The 21,780-nt window shown below is 40.1% G+C and overlaps 1 protein-coding gene across 1 annotated transcript in view; it reads left to right on the top strand.

Annotated features, from left to right (window-relative positions):
* The window catches only part of tmem170b (transmembrane protein 170B), a 103,825-nt gene extending 92,999 nt beyond the window's left edge, over window positions 1–10,826 (top strand). The window contains exon 3 of the mRNA XM_041184796.1: window positions 1,990–10,826. Within this exon, the coding sequence (XP_041040730.1) occupies window positions 1,990–2,120 (131 nt within the window). The 3' untranslated portion in view covers window positions 2,121–10,826. The remainder of the gene's footprint in view (window positions 1–1,989) is intronic.
* Window positions 10,827–21,780: the final 10,954 nt, after the last annotated feature.

The raw sequence follows: 21,780 nt of genomic DNA, 5'->3' as shown, positions 1-21,780 counted from the left end.
AGCGTCCGCAGTTTTTTGTTTTTATCTCTATAATTTCTATGCCTTCCAGATTCACTTGTTCTCTCTTCTAATTTTGGCTGTGTATCTCTCCCTGCTGAACCTCCTCTCAGGGTCCTATCACCCTGCCAAGTTAGTTTAAACCCTCACCAACGGCACTAGCAAACCTCCCTACAAGGATGTTGGTCCCATTCCGGTTCAGGTGCAACCCTGTCTGCCTTTTATAGGTCCCACCGCCCCCAGAAACGGTCCCAATGTCCCAGAAATCTAAAGCCCTCCCTCCTGCACCATCTCTCCAACCACGCATTCATCTGGACTAACCTCCTATTTCTATACTCACTAGCACGTGGCACTGGAAGTAATCCAGAGATTACTACCTTTGAGGTCCTGTTTTTTAACCTGCTTCCTAGCTGCCTAAATCCTGCTTGCAGGACCTCATCCCTCTTTCTACTATGTCTTTCATAACAATATGTACCATGATCTCTGTCTGTTTGACCTCCCCCTTTAGAATGCCCTGCAGCGGTTCAGTGACATCCTTGACCCTGGCACCAGGGAGGCAACATACCATCCTGGAGTCACATCTATGGCTGCAGAAATGTCTGGCTGTTCCCCTTACTATCAAGTCTCCTACCACTATTGTTCTTCCCCTCTTTCCCAGCCCCCCCCCCCAGCGCAGCTGAGCCACTCAGTGCCATGAGCATGGCTGCACTCCCCAAAGGAGCTGCCACTCTCACCATTTTCCAACACACAAAACGGTTCTCGAGCGAGATGCGCCCTGGGGATTTCCTGACTACCTGCCTGACACCTTTCTTCTGACTGGTCATCCATTCCCTCTCTGTCTGCACTTCTGTAAGCTGTGGGGTGACCACATCTAAAAACGTGCTATCCACGAAACTCACGGTCTCGCGGATGCACCTCAGTGCCTCCAGTTTCCACTCGAGCTCCGAAACTCGGAACTCAAGTAGCTGTAGCTGGCTGCACTTCCTGCACATGTGGCCGGTCAGAGTGCAAGGAGCGTCTAGGACTTTCCACGTGTTGCAGGCAGTACATAATGATGTCTGAGCTGCCCTCCCATGCCACTAGTTGAAAAAAAAGACTTTAAGTTAAATCCAGTTTTAAAAAAAGTTAAATTACTTTTGTACTTTAACTAAAAACTAGAGCTCTTATTTTAGCTTAATCTATTTTAATCTGGAGAAAAACACTTACCCACTACTCACCAATCAGCTCTCACCTTTGTGCTGACGTTACTTTTTGAAGCTTCCCCGTACCCGCGCTGGTTCTGATCTCTCTGCTGCTCTCTCGCACTGTCTTGTGATGTCACTCTTGTTATTTTCAACAAGAACTGACTGCAGGACACTCTTCTCAGACTGTTTTACCATGATGTTGACTGTAGGACACTCTTCCCAGACTGCTTCACTGTGATGTTGACTGCAGGACACTCCTCCCACACTGCTTCACTGTGATGTTGACTGCAGGGCACTCTTCCCAGACTGCTTCACCGTAATGCTGACTGCAGGACACTCTTCTCAGACTGCTTCACCGCGATGTTGACTGCAGGACACTTTTCCCAGACTGCTTCACCGCGATGCTGACTGCAGGACGCTCTTCCCCTGATTACCATTTCTAAAAGCTTCCCCACCAATATGGTTGAACTGATTAGCCTGCAATTGCTGGGTTTATCTTTGCACATTTTTTTGAATTCTCCAGTCCTCTGCCACCAATCCTGTATCTAAAGATGATTGGAAGATTAGAGCCAGTACCTCTGCAATCCACCATTAGTATCCTTGGATGCATCCCATCTGGTCCTGGTGATTATCAACTTCAAGTTCAGACAATTGGTTCGGTTGGTTGCAAATCTTGCCTGTATTTTTGCAGATGCATACATAATTTATTTTGCTAGAATATTTTTGTTTAGTTCACAAGTATTTAACGTTCATCATTTTAATATTTGTGATTTACTACTTAAGTAATTGTTCTTTCTCTTTTGTACAGGTGCAGCAGTGGCTGGTGTGTACAGGGTAGCAGGAAAGACCATGGCTCCACTTGAGGCATTGGTATTTGGTGCTGGACAGACAGTGCTCACAGTTATCATCTCATTCTCGAGGATTCTAGCCACCCTATGAGGGCAGATTTCAACAAACTAAGCAAGTACTGTTGGAGTTCTTAATGAGGGGGAAGGAAATGAAAGTTCGAGGAAAAACCTGCTGAAAGACACCAGAATTGAATGCCAACTTGCAAGGTCAGGAAGTTGTGTGAAAGATGCAAAGTTTTGTGATCTCCAGGCGAGTAGGGAAAAACAGTCTGCTGTTTGGATCTCTGCACTACAGCACCATATGTGCTTTTTCCAGAAAGGAGGACATGAAGGTGACTAATGAGTCAGCAAAGCCTCATAAGTAAAGGATTTTGTAGTTACCAGTCATATTGACCATTAGTGTTGACTGATGTACACAACCGTAAATGCACTCTAATACAAACTGCAGGGAGAGTGTCAGTATTACATGTGCCAAACTTGGAAGTTTTTAAACATTATTTTGAAAATATGAACTGTGGTATCCAGGTAAAAAGTGGACTCTGGGGAGATGTTTACTCCTGTACATAAATAAGTACGATCATTACAAGAACTGGAGATGATGTTTCCCGTTTTCTCTTCCCCCACCCCACCACCACACACCCCCCAGCCCCCCACTCCACAAACCTGAGGATACCGTGTTTGTGTGTGTATTGTGATGATCAAAAAGCCCCACCAGGTGAATAGGTTTAAAAACAATATTACCATTAGTGATGCGCTGCTTTACTGTTTTAACTTTTGTCATGACCAACCTTGCTTTCGTTCATTACTGCAGCTTCAAAGTGCACATGAAGCTTCCTGCTACTCAACTGTTCTTTTTGGGAAGGAATTACTATATAAGTACACAAATTACTTGACTTGGGATTCTCACTATTGTCTATTGAGCATGTCACCTTTAGCCAGTACAATTGTGCACAAGCTAGCATTTAGCAGGGTGCATGCCAGCAGCAAAAACCCCACAAGACCTATTATTCACTTAGTTTACAATTCATAGTGAAACTAGGAAAATATAGTTGCATATTTCTGAATGATTGTGAAATTCAAACATTTGTACACCTACTCATCCTTTGTCTCATGGAGGTTTTCTTTCTATGGTTCAAACGGCTGAACAGTAGTTTACAGGGTCAGCCTCCTCGGCAAAAGTTGTTGTACAGTAGTTTACAGACTGGTCTCCTAGGCAGACCACATTCAAGTTTTTAAATTAGCATGCTCCTCAAACTTATCCCAACTGCAATAGGTGGATCTACTGGCTCTTGACCATTCGGTGGAAGTGAGAAACATTGACAATGTCCCTGGTGTATTAAAGCATGACTGTTGTGCATTGCCCCTCTAGTTTTATCAATTACATGACTAAAGTAAAATGCACAGCTGGAACTACCCTGATACTTACACTATAGCAGTAGTTTCAGAGCATATAAAATTCTCTTATGTTTGATGGTGCAAGAGATGGGCATTACTGGGCAGTGGATGGATGCAACACTTGCACATTTTGATTTATTTGTAACATTGAAACTGGGGCTGGAACCAAAGATTTGTAAAACTTGGACACCCACTTACAATTTTTGATCAGTGGGACGTTGCCCATTGATGTGCTGCTAGTTCTTTTTTGTTTAGTTGAAGTAAATTCCTTTTTTGTAAATCATTTTTAAACTTTGGTTATAGCTTGAACTCTAATTGCTAGAAATTGTGGTTCTAAAAACATCAAGATCCATATGGTAGGTTCCAGACTGCTTTTAATTTCATTTATACTAACTAATGTATTTGCCGACATCATGACATCAGGCTTAGTTTGTTTCAGCATTAAAATGTTCATGGGTGTCCCTAATATACATACCACACAACTTTCAAGCTGCCTCCAAAGAGGATCAGTACTGATTGAACACATTTCTTCAAATTGCAATGGAAGATTTAAAACTTGTCTCTGACATTTGACCTTCCCTCTCTCTTAATCCTGCTTTGCATCCATGGAGACAGTAGACCGTACCCACGTATATCTGATGTACAAACTACTCAAATGTGTTGCTGGTTTATCAGAAAAAGAGACAACTAACTTCTGTTGGTCATTTTTTTTCTATGGTTATCCTCTACACGCCACCCTGAGGGATGCACTCACAAAGGGATAGCTTGCCTTATATTTAAGAGCTATGCTGTTAACATCAATGTAACGCCAGAAATAGTGCACAGTTGGCAGGAATGTACTGTATTTAATTATTTTGCCTACTACATTTTGTAGTTATATTCTCCTTTGGGCCCAGCCAATAAGAAAACCTTTCATTGAATCTAGAAATGGCAAGCTGGTCCTCAAACTGTTAACAAAATATCAGTAGAGCACTGAGAAGGCAAAGGTACATCTGAAAGCTAGACTGGACTTTTTAAATCTTCTCTTCAAGCCCATTTCCTTAAATGATTGTTTAGTGATCTACACAAGTTTGGAAATACATTTTCAGGAGAGAGGACTGGGATTAAAAAAAAACTTTGTGCCTGATTGTAAATGTGGCGTAAATCCAACCATGATGGCAATGCCCATAATTTTGTTCTGTACATCATGTTTTGGAAATTCCACCTCCATTGTATGTGTTCTATTTTCACTATTGCTATGAGAACTGAACATCTATAGTTCGACACAGTGTGCAGATAGACTCAAATACGAGGCTCTGAAATTCCATGTGTTCTCTTAATTCCTATCGCAGCTGTTGAATCTTTGGATAAAATGAAAGATCCTCTTCAAATTATATCTGCTTCCAAACCACTGCCATCAATGCTGCTTCATTCTGTAATTTGTTTGATATGGATTTACCTGCTTGTGATATCTAGGCTTTAATAGTTGTCTAGGTATGAGTGACTAAAATATTTCTGCTGCCAACATGAACTAAAACTATATATTGGTAAGAAATTCACATTTTCTAACATTTTTTTTCTTGGAATTATTTGAGTAAACAGTGAACACAACAAAAGAATGTCAATTTAGCATAGTTTCACATTCCTTGTGACCTGCACATGACACTGTTTTTTCCTGCTTATGCTAGGAATACCCAAATTGTGTCTGTTTGTGTTCCAAAGTGGAGTTCAATGCCTCAGACTCTCCTTTAACACCTTCTACTGTAAACTTCCTTGTGAATATTTTACCTCTTTATTATTGATCCAAAAAGTAATCTCTCAGAACAAAGTCTAACCTATATTTTTATACTTCATTAAAGATCAGTATTTATCATAGTTCTAATCAAATGCCTGGATGTTTGAATTTTTTGTCCAGCGCTGTGTTCTCTACTTGCTAGATAGTAGGATACAACGCTACTCCAGTAAGCTTGTTGGTTCTTTATTTTGAAGCTGCAATAAATCTGTCTGAGAATGGTCATGCTGCAGCTCGGTTTCAAAATATCATGTATTTGTTACCAATATTTAGTAAGAGCCTATTGAATACTCTTGGGTGTGTTTCAAACCTTTTTCAGTTATTTTATACAGACTGAATTCAAACTAGCTCTAAGCTGAATTGAATCTCCAAAATTAGAAAAAAATACAGAAGAGAAAAATATCCAGCTGCATAAAGCATGCTGCACTATACACTAAAATGTGAGTTAACATGCACACTGGAAGTTGTAGAGTAGCATCAATGGAATTTACTGTTTAGTCACCATACCTCTCCCACTGTAGACTGGACAGTTTGAATAACTAAGCCACACAGTTGGTGACTGGGAATCCATAGCTGCAATTTCCGAAGACATTCTTAAAATGACAGTCCTAGAGGTTCCATGGTGACTCAGTCAGTAAAAGCACTGCACAATGTAGATCTGAGCCAAACAGATCAGGAGGGGTCCAGGTTCAACTTTGTCTGAATTTCTGGTATGGAGAATTCCACTGATTATTAGCTGATACAGAGAAGGCAGAAGAACTTGTCTCATGTAAAATTCTCAGCTATTATTGTTTGGTGTAAAAGATGGTAGCTCCACAGAACAGTTCTGTGTTGTGTGCGCCTTTTCACTTCCTCAAACATGATGGCCCAGGCCCAGACCCCCATCTTCATTTAAATGCCTTGAGTAATATGGATTTGAGTAACCTTTGTTTGGAACGCACTGATTAATTTTCCTAACAATGCCTTCATAATCTTCATTAGTTTGAACACACTCATCTTTGAGATAGTATGAGAAATTAGATCTTTGGCAGTTTATTACTGGTAATGTGGATGCAGGTCTGCATTTGTCCATGTGTGATCTTGAAAAAGATTATACTACTGTAAAAGGTCCAGATTTTTTGATAAGCTGACAGTATGCCATTCATTTTAAATGGGTTTATAAAGTCTGCATTAGATTTTGAAACTCTAATCTAAAATGTTCATCCTTTGTTTTGAATCTTTGGGAAGATTTGCTACTCAGTAAACTTTATTGTTTTAAACCCAATATCAGATACCTTGGTCACTGTGAAGCAGTAATTGAGGCATTGCACATGTTCCAATTTTTAGTCAAGAAATTTGATAAATTGTTATTTTGTGGAAGGTATACTGAATTATTTAAATCTTTTTAAAATTCTAAGTACTGAAAATCAAAAAATATACAATAGCTGTGCTTGATTCTGCAAAGGAAAAAGGCAGTTCCACATTTCAGATGCAAAACCCTTCTTCAGGAATGAAAACTGGAAGATAACTCCTTAGTAGAGCTGAAAGGAATGTTTGATTCTGATGAAGGAACTACATCTGAAATGTTCATTGGCCCTTTCTTAAACAAACAAGTTTGCTGTGAATTTTTGTTTTGGTGCTTAATTACTCATCTCCTCCTGTCACTTGTGTTAAAGATTTTATTGGTTATCATTTTATTTTTTTCTGCTACCTCATTAGCCTTTTACCTGAAAAGATAGTGAAACAAGCTAGTAACAGGCATGTGGGTTGAACAGGTGATGAACCCTTAACCTTTAAATAAAAAATATTTGAACAAAAATTGTCACTTAATGCACTGCATTTCCCCCTTCCTGAAAAGTCTTTAGTTTGTTCATTTTTTAACCTTTTTAATGTATTGTAAATGTCAAGCATCAAATAAGTTTTAACTGTGAATACTCTCAGTCTGTATTGTTTCCCTTCAGTTAATACTGTGAGTTTACAATTTTTAAAATATATTTAAAACTGTTTAACCTGCGTAAACTAAAAGCTCAATGAGTGCCAGGTCTTTCTGAGGTATCATGTATTTGTGATTCCATGCAATTGCATGTTATTTTTGTCAACTTGCATGGAATGTTTTTCTTTCTGCCAAACTTTATTATTACATTTGGGGAGAAAACAAATTGCCAAAGAATTCCCAAGAAACCTTCTTCAAGAAACAAAAACTGTAAACGCTGAGCTCCAGTGATTCCTATAGTGTGATGGACTCATTAAATGCACAGAAAAAGTTTCTGCAAAAGAAGGTAACCCATTGTAATGGTTTTAAGAACTGTACAGAAATAAAAAGAACAGACAGTATCCTTAGCCTATTGTTTCTGTTAAAACTGAGGACAAAATTTTTTAATCTAAAAATAAAATCCAAGAAGTCTCTATTCTGATGAGCCACTTTAAAAAAAAAAATAACTTTATATACCCCATCCAAGGCCAATAAATCGTTCTAAGATTTTGTGCCCATAACTGAACATAGCACTCCAGATGGGGTCTGATCAAGATTCAGTATAGCTGAAGCAGCATTAATTCCTGACCTTTGGATTCCAGCTATCTTGGGATAATGGACAACATATAATTTTTTTTACTATTCACTCTTGGGATGAGAGCAATGCTGGCAAGGCTAGCATTTATTGTCCCTCCCTAATTGCCCTCAGGAAGATGATAGTGAGTCAGTGTAGTCCATCTGGTGCGGGTGTGCACACAGGTGGTGAGTAAGGTACTGATCAAGCAGACTGATTTGGATGTTGAGTATTGTTGAAGCTGCATACATCCAGGCAATTGAAGAGTATTCCATCATACAACTGACTTGTGCTTTGTAGTTGGTGGACAGACTTTGGGGAGTCAGGAGATAAGTTAATCACTGCAGAATTCCCAGCCTCTGATCTCCTTTTGTAGCCACAGTATTTGTATGGCTATTTCTGTTAAATTTTTGCTCAGTTGCATCCCCAGGATGTTGGTGGGGATCAGTGATGGTAACACAGTTGAATGTCATGGGAGATGGTTAGATTCTTTCTTGTTGGAGATGATCATTACCTGACACTTAGCAAGTAAATACACACCACATCAGCCCAAGACAATGTTCTCTAGGTCTTGCTGCATTTGAGCACAGACTGTATCTGAGGAGTTGTAAATGTGCAATCATCAGAGAACATCCCAATTCTAACTTTTTGCTTGTGAAAGGTCATTGGTGAAGCAGCTGAAGATGTTTAGGCCTGGGACACTACTCTGTGGAACTTCTGCAGTGATACCCTGGGGCTGGGATGATTGGCCTCCAACAATCTTTGTACCTGTGCGCTAACTTTTGTGCACATTGACATCTAATTCCCTTTGCTCCAACACAATTCTTAATCTCTCACCATTAAAAGAATATTCCAATTTGTTTTCTCTTATTTAAGTAAATGCACTTGCACTTGCCCATAATGAACTCCACCTGTCATATTTTTACTTAGCCTTTCTATGTACTTTCATAACTTCCTGTTTAACTAATTGTATCTCTTTCTGTCATCTGCAAATTTGGATCTCTGATCATCCAATTATTAATATACATAAGTTCTTGCTTCAGGTGCTTTTCAGGAATTAGTAAGATCATTCCAGCTATTCATCCTTCTGAACGCATGGCAGGGAGGGGAACAAGAATGTGAACGTTTTCGTATGCAGTCAGATTTGATTAAGTATACACGCGTACAGGTCTCATTTAAAAAAACAAGTGTGAAAAAAACATTCTTATCAAACACCAGAAATCTGCTGCACTAATAGGTGACTTCTAAGCGTTGCAATCTTTCAGCATAAAACTGGCTAAAGCTCTATTCCTATGCACTATTCCTCTGGGAGGGAATCGGGAATTTGGGAAGAGTTGATGCAGCTTTACTCTTTCTGTATTTATCACGAATTCCAGGAAATCCTAGTTTTTCCTTTCAAAGGGGTTCCCCAATTTCTCTGTGCCATAATGATCAAGATCATCCCAGGCTTGATGCCTGCTTTACATCTCAGGAAGTGAGGACAGCACAGGAAGCTGCTCCTTGCTTGCAAATACTCTTGCGTTGTCTTCCCTTTAGATACTGCTGCCTGTTCAGCAATGGAAGTGGGCTACAACTAAACAGACACAATGCTTTTCTGAAGGGGCCTGATTTGCAGTAATTTTTTCCAAGCATTCCCCGAGTTGGATGATCAGTGATGAAGCCATACTTGGCTTCCCCTGGGAAAGGTCAGCCAGTATTCCTGGTTCTGGTAACTAAACAAATGAAGAATGACTAATTGAGTGAATTACCAGATGTATGAAGGTACACCTAGCATGAAGTACTCTACAGGCGAAGGAAAAGATTGCCTCCCTTCTAGCTCTGTTTTCCTGCAGCCTGAATACATTACACCAGCTGCAGAACACATTGGTGAACAGAATGGAACTGTTTCACCAAATCCTGTTTAAACATACTTTAAAACAATGAGTAACATGGCAGTATTGTTAGCCATCTTGTAGGGTTTGGTAACTTTTCCCAACTGGAGCATTCTTGAGATCTGAAGTATAACTTTTCAAAATGTTGCTTCCCATTTGAAAGTTTTCAACTGCCAGTTAGTTTCAGAATCTATCTGATCTTTGCCCAACCATGGGAGCCAATCTGTGTTGTTCGTAACCAACATGTGTTTTTATTATATATATTAACAATTTTAAAAAGGCATTTTTAAAAAAGAAAATATGAAATCTTTGCAGGGAGCACATGATGTCAACTATCTAGGGAATTAAATAAAGCCACCAGGAAGTCTGGAACTGGATGGGCCTTCACAGTATCAATTCCAAAAGCTTACATGTATTATTTTTGAACAATTTGAGGCCAGATTCCATGAAGAAACCAAAAAGCTGGGGTTATTGGATGCTTTGGAATCAGTTTTGAATATTTAAATGTAACTTTTATTCAATACTGTCTACCTGTAACTGTCAATGGAAGGGGAGATCTCCCAAAGTATTGTTTTCTAGTATCTGAATGGAATAGAAAGGTTTGGTTACTCTTTATAGATGGAAGATGCATTAGTCGGGGCAAAATTAAATTAATTCAATGTTAGTGTTTCAGTCCATGTGTAAATAATATTGTATGTAACATGCTGTTTGTTTGCAACATTGTGGTCTGCTGTTGTTGACTGCTGCGGTGGAGAAAATTCTATCACCCAACCTGATTAGTCAGAATGAAAAGAAGCATATTCTTTTTGTATTTAAACAAAACCCTTTCTCGTTGTTGACCTCTTCAAAATGAACTCTTGTCAGGTTGGAGATGTTTAGAAGTTCCTACAATGAGCTTGCTATTTCTTCTTTGTCAAAATGAATAAAAATACAAAATGGAATAGCACACTTATATTTTGCCAATGAAAGAATTTTTGGCTTCAAGTACATGGCTATGTACGTGTAGCACATTCACTTAGTGTTTTGCCTTTCTCCGTCATCATCCCAGTGATTTCAGGTGCATTGGACTCTAGGATCGGGTTTGATTACACTTACTGTATGATAAATACTTAAAAGCTGTAAATAATGTATATTATAGTTTTTAATTTCTTTTATAAACAACCATTTTTATTTCCCTGTTTACGTACAGCCCTGTATTGTACATAATTACTTGGAGAATAAAGTTTTGCAGTGAACTATTTTGGCTTGGCCTGCTTCTATTTTCAGCTGTAACTTGAAGTTAATCAGGATGGATGATGCTAGTCATGATGGATGTTGTTTATGACTATTGTTGAATTTTATCACTTAAATATTAGTAACCTCATCGCACAACACAACAGTAGGAAATAAAAACAGAAAATGCTGCCAATCCTACTAAGCTGTACTTTCCAGGTTGCTGCGTGGCTGTATCATGCAGGCCTTGTTCTGTGATAATTACTATGGATGCATGGCCATGCAAGAAATAATTTCAAGAGACCATACGCAAAAGAAAATGATCATCATCAACTAAATCTTAAAGGGAATGTTTTTTAGCAGGTCTGGCAATGCCTGTGTAGAGAGGAACATGAATTAGCATTTCTAGACAATGACCTTTCCTCAGTTCTGATGAATAATCATTGAGCTGAAATGTTACATCAATTTCTCCACAGATGCTGCCAGACCTACTGAGTATTTCCAGCATTTTGTGTTTGTATTTGGTTTTTGGTATATGCTGTAAGTTGCTTCTGCATTGGAGAACAGTAGGATGCTTGTTTGCTTGCATAACTTCCCTGATTATCTAGCATTGCAGTTTGGAATTTGTGTGTGAGCTTCTTTCCTCTTTCAAGTATTTTGGTGGCCATTTCTTAAACAGTTTTCACCTCCCACAAAACTACCTTTGATGTTCTTGCCTGTCACGGTTTTAACAATCAACTTCTAACTGGCTGTTCGCTTACATAGGGTGCCCATCGTTTCACATGTCAAGCTAGAAAAAGAAAATGTCTCACTTCATCTTAAGCATTGCTGTGTCTTATGCTTACTTCAGATGTTTTTTCCTAATGTCCAACAGAAAAATTTGCTTCCATAACCAAGTGCTTGCTCCCAAAGAATTGAAGCTTGAGCTTGTATGAAATAATTTGGGAGAATAGGTCATGTAACATTCACTTGCTGTTCAAGGCATTCAAAATCTCCATCTTTTTTCTTTGTTCATCAATTGGACTTACGGTGGTATACACTTTGTAATAGTCCCTCCCCAACAGCATGAGAAGTGTGGCTACTCATCAGTTCAGGCTTGTTAATTAAGTCGGTTGCAATCTCAATTTTGCCATTGTAAGTCAAAAACCTGCCAATTTTGCCACATATTTCCTTTCATTACTGGAGAGGGAGTGGAAAATTTATTCATGTTACTCACTCAGTATTTTTTTGCAGCCTTCATTTTGTTTGCTTTTCCTTAATTCGTTTTTTTTCTTTCCTTTTTCTTTTCCTTGAGAAATGGCAGCCTACAGCTTGCCTCATGGCAAAGTCACATGACTATGGCAAGCCAGGTAGTACACTTAGTAAAGATTGCATTTCTACAACCTTAGCACTAATCAAGATAATGGATTTGGGTCCATTTTGCTCCCTTGTTCCCTGTACCCATCAAGGCAGAGTGCCCTCCACCACCTGCAAAATATTTTTTAATAGAAGACTAGGCCATTCAAATTTTTGAACCTGTTCTGTTATTTAATTAGATCATGGTTGATCTGCACCTCAATTCCATTTTAACCACCTTAGCTCCGGATCATTAATTCTGTTCCTTAAATCTGTCTATCTCTGTGTTAAAAATGTTAATTCAGCAGCACCAACATCCTTTTGGGAGAAAGAAGTCTATATTTCTGAGCCTCCTGATTTCATCTTCAATGACTGAACTCTAAATGTAAGATTATGATATAGTAGTCATCACTGAGATGTGGTTGAGGAAGCGGCAGGATTGGCAGTTCAACATTCCGAGATATAGAATCTTCAGGCGAGACGGGAACGGGTAAAAGAGGAGGAGGAGGTGTTGCATTATTAGTTAAGGAGTCAGTTACTGTAGTAAAGAGAGATGATACCTTGGAGGGGGCATCGAATGAAGCTTTGTGGGTAGAGCTTAGGAATAAAAAAGGGGCAGCCATACTGTTAGGTGTTTATTATAGATCCTAGATAATCAGTGGGAAATTGGGGAGCAAATATGTGCACATTTGCGTAGGTGTTTAAAAAATAACAATAGGGTAGTTATATTGGGTGATTTCAACTTTCCCAACATTGGATAGACATAGTATTAAGGGCTTGGATGGAGTTGATTTCTTGAAAGTACAGGAGAACTTTTTAGGTCAATACGTAGGTCCAACAAGGGATGGCACAATGCTGGAGCTAATTCTGGGGAATGAAGCCGGACAGGTGGCTGAGGTGGTGGTAGGGGAGCATTTTAGTGATAGCGACCGTAACATGGTACAATTTAAGCTTGTTATGGACAAAGAAATAGACAAGTTGCAAAAAAATGTTTTGGATTGGGGGAGAGCGGATTTTAGCGAAATAATGCAGGATCTGGCCAAGATAGAGTGGGAACAGCTACTTGTGGGGAAATCTACAGAGGAGCAGTGTGGGGTGTTCAAAAAGGATATGGGGAGGGTAAAGGCTCAACATATTCTCTCTCAGGTGATAGGAAGGAATAACAAGCCCAGAAAACCACGGATGATCAGAGATATTCAGGATACGATGAGAAGGAAAGGAGAGGCTTTTAGCAGGTACAAGGGGAGCAAATCAGCAGAGGCTTAAATTCAGTACAGAAATTGCAGGGTGGAGCTTAAGAAAGCAATTAGGAGAGCAAAGAGGGGACATGAGAAAGCTCTGGCTGGTAAGAGGGAAAATCCCAAGATATTCTCTAAGTATATCAATGGGAATAGGATAACCAGGGAAAGAGTAGGGACCAAGGGGGCAATCTATGGGTGGAGCCAGAGGATATCGATAGAGTGTTGAATGAATACTTCACATCCATCTTCACCCAAGAGAATGAGAATTAAGGTATGGAACTCTGGGAGAGAGACTGCGAGGTTCTTGAGCAAATTGATATAGGGAATGACAAGGTATTGGAGGTGTTGGCAGGCTTAAAAGTGGACAAATCTCCAGGTCTGGATGATCTGTGTCCCAGACTGCTGAGGGAGGTAAGGGAGGAGATTGCAGGGGCTCTGACCCAAGTTTTTAATTCCTCTCTGGCCACGGGGGAGGTGCCAGAGGACTGGAGAACAGCTAATGTGGTTCTGCTATTGAGAGAAGCCAGGGAACTACAGGCCAGTGAGTCTCACGTCAGTGGTAGGGAAACAATTGGAGAAAGATTCTCCTTCAGAATTTTCTCCACTTGGAGATGCAAGGTTTGATCAGGGATAGCTTTGTCAAAGGGAGGTCATGCCTAACAAATTTAATTGAATTTTTTGAGGAGGTGACCAGGTGTGTAGATGAGGGTAGTGCAGTTGATGTAGTTTATATGGATTTCAGCAAAGCCTTTGACAAGGTCCCACATGGGAGACTTATAAAGAAGGCAAATGCACATGGGATACAGGGTAATTTGATAAGGTGGATTCAAAACTGGCTTAGTTGTAGGAGACAGAGGGTGATGATTAGGAGGATGCTTTAGTGACTAGAAGCCAGTGTCCAGTGGCGTACCGCAGGGATCTGTGCTGGATCCCCTATTATTCGTCATTTATATAAACGACATAGATGACTATGTGGGGGTTAGGGTTAGTAAGTTTGTGGATGACACAAAGATTGGTGGGTGGTTAACAGTGAGGTTGAGTGTCTTGGGCTACAGAAAGATATAGACGGGATGGTCAAATGGGCAGATAAGTGGTAGATGGAATTTAACCCTGAAAAGTGTGAGGTGATACACTTTGGAAGGAGTAATTTGACAAGGAAGTATTCAATGAATGGCATGACACTAGGAAGTTCTGAGGAACAAAGGGACCTTGGCGGGTGTGTTCCTAGATCTCCGAAGGCGGAGAGGCATGTTAGTGGGGTGGTGAAAAAGGCATATGGGACACTTGCTTATATCAATCGAGGTATAGATTACAAAAGAATGGAGGTCTTGTTGGAGTTGTATAGAACCTTAGTGAGGCCACAGCTGGAATACTGTGCACAGTTCTGGTCGCCACATTATAAGAAGGATGTGATTGCACTGGAGGGGGTGCAGAGGAGATTCACTAGGATGTTGCCTGGGATGAAACATTTAAGTTATAAAGAAAGGTTGGATAGACTTGGGTTGTTTTCGTTAGAGCAGAGAAGTCTGAGGTGACCTGATCGAGGGGCAGGAAGTTTAGGGAGGATGTGAGGAAAAATATTTTTACCCAGAGCGTGGTGATGGCCTGGAATGTGCTGCCTGGGAGGGTGGTGGAGGCGGGTTGCCTCACATCCTTTAAAAACTACCTGGATGAGCACTTGGTACGTCGTAACATTCAAGGCTATGGGCCAAATGCTGGTAAATGGGATTAGATAGGTAGCTCAGGTGTTTCTCATGTGTTGGTGCAGACTTGATGGGCCGAAGAGCCTCTTCTGCCCTCTAATTCGTGATATTTGCTTGTTCTGGGTTCTTCCATCAGAGGGAAAAACCTTCTCTCAATTTACTCAACATATTCTTTTAACACTTAAATGCCTCAACCCCTTTCTTTAGTTGGCCGTTTAAATTCTGTAAAGATGAATATTTTGCCAAAATTTCTGTACTTATTTCAGTGCACTATTTATCCTCAACGGTTTTTTTGTTGCAATAGACAAATTAATTTCTTCCTTTATTTGGAATAAGTGAACACCCAGAATTCGTAAATTTATTCTACAAAGACCTAAGCATTTAGATGGTTTGGCATCACCAAATTTTCAGCTTATTATTGGTCTACTAACATCCGTAATATTACTTTTTGGCTTCATTTGGACTTGGTTAGTTTAGCATGGGTGCAATTGGAGGCAGCCTCCTGTCGATCCATATCCCTGCCTGCCCTGTTGTGCTCCTCCATTCCTTTCTCAACCAGCCACCTTTCTTCAAACTCTATCATTAGATAGTCAGTTAAGATTTGGACCCAGTTCAGAACACAATCTGGGCTACAATCTCTCTCTTTATGCAGCCCTATTGATGCAAATCATTTATATCTGCCTTCATCAGGAGATTCTGCCTTTCAAGTCTGGCACATGGGAGGTGTCAAAATCCTTGCTAACTTATACATTGATAATATTTTTGCTTCTTTTGACTCTTTCTCTGGAGGAAATATGATGTGCCCCGCACACACTTCTTTCGATACTTACAAATCAGAGATTTTGCGTGCAAAGAAATGACTCCATTTCTTTTAATGCCCCCTGAATCACCGATAGATATTATATTAGAACTAAATCCTTTTGTTAGGTAGTTCATTTCCAAATTATATTCTCTAATCTTTTCACTACACTGCCCTTGGCTTTCCACATTGAAAACTCTTTGGGAGCAAGATTTTAATTCGGTCTTATCAGAACTCTACCCTCTCTCACGTACACTCCTCATCAGTATGTGCAAGATTTGGTGGCTGCAGTTTAAAATCTCATATCACACCCATCTATCCAAAGTTAAATTATCTAAGATTTATCCAAATTTTGATCATACCTGTGATAAATGCCATACTGCCTCAGCCCCTCTAATTCACATATACTGGTCATGTCCTAAATTGGCTTAGTTTTGGATGTAAATTTTTACATCACTCTCAAATATTTTTAGTAGCAACATTGAACCTTCTCGTATTACAGCACTCTTCGGAGTGGAACCAAATGGCATCCATCTTACAAAAATTCAGACTGATGCACTTGCCTTTTCAACATTACTGACTAGACTCATTATTAAATTGGAAACAGTTTGCCCCACCTTTTAACTTACGCAAAATCTTAAACTTGAGATAATAAAGTACACTATAAGAGGCTCCACTGATGGATTTCTGTAGCTTGGCAATCTTTCCTATTTGAGGTTATTTTGAGGAACTACAGCCCTCTACTTTCATGTAACTGACCCTAATTAGGCTATATTATAGCACATGAAACTATATCTGTCCTAAGATTGTTGATGATTTTCTTATTTTGTTTTGAGCTGGGAGAAGTTTTTTCATCTTTTTTCATTTTTTTTTTCTTTCCTCCTTTTTCTTTTTCTTCCTACTTCCCTTTTCCTTTCCCTTTTCTTTTTCTTTCTCTTCTAAATGTAAGTTTAATAAATTATTGCTGTACTGTAAGCTATTTTCTGTACTTTTACTCATTATGATTGTTTTTTTATTCATTCATGGGATGTGGGCTTCGCTGGCTGGGCCAGCATTTATTGCCCATCCGTAGTTGCCCTTGAGAAGGTGGTGGTGAGCTGCTTCTTGAACCGCTGCAGTGATTGTGGTGTAGGTACACCCACAGAGCTGTTAGGAAGGGAGTTCCAGGGTTTTGACCCAGTGACAGTGAAGGAACAGTGATATATTTCCAAGTCAGGATGGTGAGTGACTTGGAGGCAAACTTCCAGGTGGTGGTGTTCCCATCAATCTGCTGCCCTTGTCCTTTTAGGTGGTAGTGGTCGTGAATTTGGAAGGTGCTGTCTTGGTGAATTCCTGCAGTGTATCTTGTAGATGGTACACACTGCTGCTACTGTATGTTGGTGATGGAGCGAGTGAATGTTTGTGGGTGTGATGCCAATCAAGCAGGCTGCTTTGTCCTGAACAACGTCAAGCTTCTTGAGTATTGTGGGAGCTGCACTCATCCAGGCAAGTGCAGAGTATTCCATCACACTCCTAACTTGTGCCTTGTAGATGGTGGACAGGTTTTGGGAAATCAGGAGTTGAGTTACTCGTCACACGATTCCTAGCTTTTGACCTGCACTTGTAGCGACAGTATTTATATGGCTGGTCCAGGTCAGTTTCTGGTCAATGGTAACCTCCAGGATGTTAATAATGGGGGATTCAGTGATGGTAATGCTATTGAACACCAAAGGGTGATGGTTGGATTCTCTCTTGTTGGAGATGGTCATTACCTGGCACTTGTGTGGTGCGAATGTTACTTGCTACTTGTCAGCCCAAGCCTGGATATTTTCCAGATCTTGCTGCATTTGGACATGGACTGCTTCAGTACCTGAGGAGTCGTGAATGGTGCTGAACATTGTGCAATCATCAGCGAACATCCCCACTTGTGACATTATGATGGAAAGAAGGTCACTGATGAAGCAGCTGAAGATGATTGGGCTGAGGACACTACCCTGAGGAACTCCTGCAGTGATGTCCTGGAGCTGAGATGACTGACCTCCAACAACCACAACCATTTTGCTTGCCTGCAAGTACATAAACAGCGAAAAAGCACCAGATAAACCTTCATACACTCTCGAACTTTGAACATCCTTAAGGTTTGCAATCACCAGCAAGGCCCTGGCAGTCAGACTGGAGACTTAGGTTGTAAAAAACAACTAAGATTAAGCCTGTTTACAGTAGATAGGGAAAGAACAGATGGTCCCAGCTTAGATATGAGGGAAGGTCTCTGCCTGGGTGAAAAATAGGGACATACGATGCATGTACCTGTTACCAAAGACGTCTGTTAAATTTAAACCTATATGTTGACAAGATTGGAAACTGGAAACTGTTCTTATACGTGACCGATAATGTATAAATATGTTGACACTTGTAATTCGGCAGAGTGCTATCTCAAGCTGCATTGAGATGGTTCTCCCCTTGCAATTGCTCGAATAAACTATCGTGACCTGTACCTGAGACTCCTGTGCTCCGTTTGTCAAAGTGATCACAAAAGCAGGTTATGTTCGACTTGATATTGTGTAATGTGACAGGATTAATTAATGACCTCAGAGTAAAGGCACCCCTAGGTAGTAGCGACAACAATATAATTGAATTTTATACCCAGTTGGAAAGAGAGAAGAGTGGGCCTAAGACTAGCATTTGAAACTTAAACAACGACAACTATGTGGGGATGAAAGCTGAGCTAGCTGAAGTGAACTGGGAAACTAGCCTAGGCGATAGATCGATGGCGAAGCAGTAGCAGGCATATAAGGGGATATTTCAGAGTATTCAGAATAAATACATTCCTATTATAAAGAAAAATTGTAAGGGGAGAACCCACCATCCGTAATTAACTAAAGAAATCAAGGAAGGCATCAAACTTAAGGAAAAAGCATACAACCCCGCAAAGATGAATGGCAGGTCAGATGATTGGACAGAATATAAAGAACAGCAGAGAATGACTAAAAGGTTAATCGGGAGAAAGAGATTAGAGTGTCAGAGGAAGCTAGCTAGAAATGTAAAAACAGATAGCAAGAGTTTCTACAGGTATTTATAAAGGAAAAGAGTAAGTAAAGTGAATGTTCGTCCTCTAGAGAGTGACAGTGGGAAGTTAATACTAGATAATAAGGAAAGGGTGGAAGAGATGAACAAATATTTTGCTTCCGTGCTCACCACAAAGGATACAAAAAACATTCCAGTAATAGCTGCAAATCAGGAGGTGAATGGGAGAAAGGAACTTGGTGAAATTGAAATCACTAGGGAAAACGGTACTGGATAAATTGATGGAGCTGTGGGCTGGCAAGTCTCTGGTCCCGATGGACTACATCCAAGGGTTTTAAAAGTGGTGGCTGATGTGGTAGTCGATGTGCTGGTGTTAATTTTCCAAAATTCACTAGATTCTGGAAAGGTTCCATCAGAGTGGAAAGTAGCAAATATAATCCTTCTATTCAAGAAGGGAGGGAGGCAGAAAACAGGAAACTTTAGGCCAGTTAGCTTGACCTCTGTCTTGGGGAAATTATTAGAATTGATCATTAAGGAGGTTACAGCTGGACACTTAGAAGGCAATCGGGAAGGGCCAGCATGGTTTTGTGAAAGGAAAATCATGTTTAACTAATTTATTGGGGTTTTTTTTGAAGGAGTAACATGCTTGGTAGATAAAGGGGAGCCTGTAGATGTACTGTACTTGGATTTCCATAAGGCTTTTGATAAGTGCCACATCAAAGGTTATTACAGAAAATAAAAACTCATGGTGTAGGGAGTAACATATTAGCATGGATAGAAGATTGGCTGGCAGAAAGCAGAGAGTATGCATAAATGGATATTTTTTGGATTGGCAGGATGTGACAAGTGGAGTCCCACAGGGGCCTATACTGGAGGCTCAACTTTTTATGATTTATGTCAATGACTTAGATGAGGGGAGTGAAGACATGGTAGCTAAATTTGCAGATGGCACCAAGACAGGTAGGAAAGTATGTTGTGAAGAGGACATGAACATGAGGAGGATGCAGATGGATATAGATAGGTTGAGTGAGTGGACAAAGATCTGGCCACTCTGGCCAGATCTGGAGTTTAATGTCCGAAAATGTGAAGTTGTTTACTTTGGCATGAAGAACAAAAAAGCAGAGTGTTACTTAAATGGAGAATGGCTGCATAATTCTGAGGTACAGAGGGATCTAGATGTTCTAGTACAAGAGTCACAAAAAGTTAGTGTGCAGATACAGCAAGTAATTAAGAAGGCTAATGGAATGCTATCCTTTATTACCAGAGGAATTGAACATAAAAGTAAGGCTGTTATGCTTCAGTTACACAGGGCATTGGTGAGACTGCATCTACAATACTGTGTGGGTGTCCTTATTTAAGGAAGGATGTAAATGCATTCGAGATGTTTCAAAGGAGATTTACTAGATTGACAGCTGAAATGAGTGGGTTGTCTTATGAGGAAAGGTTGGACAGACTGGGCTTGTTGCCACTGGAGTTTAGAAGAGTGAAGGGTGATTTGATTGAAGTATACAAGATCCTGAATGGCCTTGACAAGGTGGACATCGAAAGGATGTTTCCCCTTGTGGGTGAGTCCAGAACTAGGGGGCACTGTTTTAAAATTATGGGTCGCTCTTTTAGGACAGAGATGAGGAGAGATTTTTTCTCTGAGGTTTGTACGACTTTGGAACTCTTTCCCTCAGAAGGTGGTGGAGGCGGGGTCATTGAATATTTTTAAGGCAGGGGTAGATAGATTCTTGTTAGGCAAGGGAATCAAAGATTATCGAGGTTAGGTAGGAATGTGGAAATCTAAACACAAGAAGATTAGCCATGATCTTATTGAATGGTGGAGTAGGCTTGAGGGGCCTAATGGTCTACACCTGTTCCTATTTCTTATATTCTTATGTCTTAAAAGTTGCCATCTCAAAATTTGTAGCATTCCTTCAGCACTGCATTGCAGCATCAGCCTAGATTTTTCTGATCAATTCTATGGAGCGGATGAACCTGCAACCATCTAACTCAGACAATAGTGCTATCAATTGAGCCACAGATGATAGCTTCAGCAAGAATTGAAAAGGCACTGTGCATTGAAGGGGAGAGGAAAAAAAACTATTTCAGGACTATATAAATAACTGAGAAAAAGAACGCACCCTGAATTTATTTAGCACTGTCACATAGTGAAATGCACAAGATGCTTCACGGATGTTTTATTAAATAAAATTTCAGATTGAACCACATTGAGGTATTAGGACAGGAACTAAAAGTTTGGTCAAAGAAGTAGGTTTTAAATAGTGACTTAAAGTGACTTAGTGGTAAGGCAGAGAGATTTGGGGGGAATTCCAGAACTTAATTCCTAGGCATCTGAAAGCCAGCCATTAATGTTTGATCAAAGAAAATCATAAATCCCAAGCAGCCATAGTTAAAGTGCGGATATTTCAGAGGATTGTAGGGCTAAAGTAGGTGACAGATAGGGAGGGGCAAGGCCATGGAGGGATTTGAAAATATGGATGAGAATCTCAAAATTGAGGTATCGTTCGATTGGGAGCCAATGTGGGTCCTGAACATGATGATGAGTGAATGCAATTTAATGGACTGCAAAAATTTGGATAAGCTGAGGTTTATGGAGGGTGTGAGTTAGGAGGCCAGGAGGAGTGCATTGAAATGGTTGAATCTAGAGGTAACAAATACGTGGATGAGTGTTTCAACAGCAGATGAGTTGAGGCAGGGTAAGTTATGGAGGTGGAAGTATGTGGTCTTGATTGTGTGGTCAGAAGTTAAAATCAGCATTAAATAAAAGAAAGATCTTGAGACAGAGAAGGGAAAAGGTACTTGCATCTTAAGTGCTGCAAATCAACTAAGTAACTGCAAATTTTGGGGAAGCAAGAACAAATAAATTCATGTCTGCTGAATTTGATTGAGC

Source organism: Carcharodon carcharias, chromosome 3 (assembly GCF_017639515.1).
Source record: "Carcharodon carcharias isolate sCarCar2 chromosome 3, sCarCar2.pri, whole genome shotgun sequence".
NCBI classification, from domain to species: domain Eukaryota; kingdom Metazoa; phylum Chordata; class Chondrichthyes; order Lamniformes; family Lamnidae; genus Carcharodon; species Carcharodon carcharias.
Note: the sequence above shows the minus strand (reverse complement) of the source record. Positions and strands in the feature narration are given on the sequence as shown.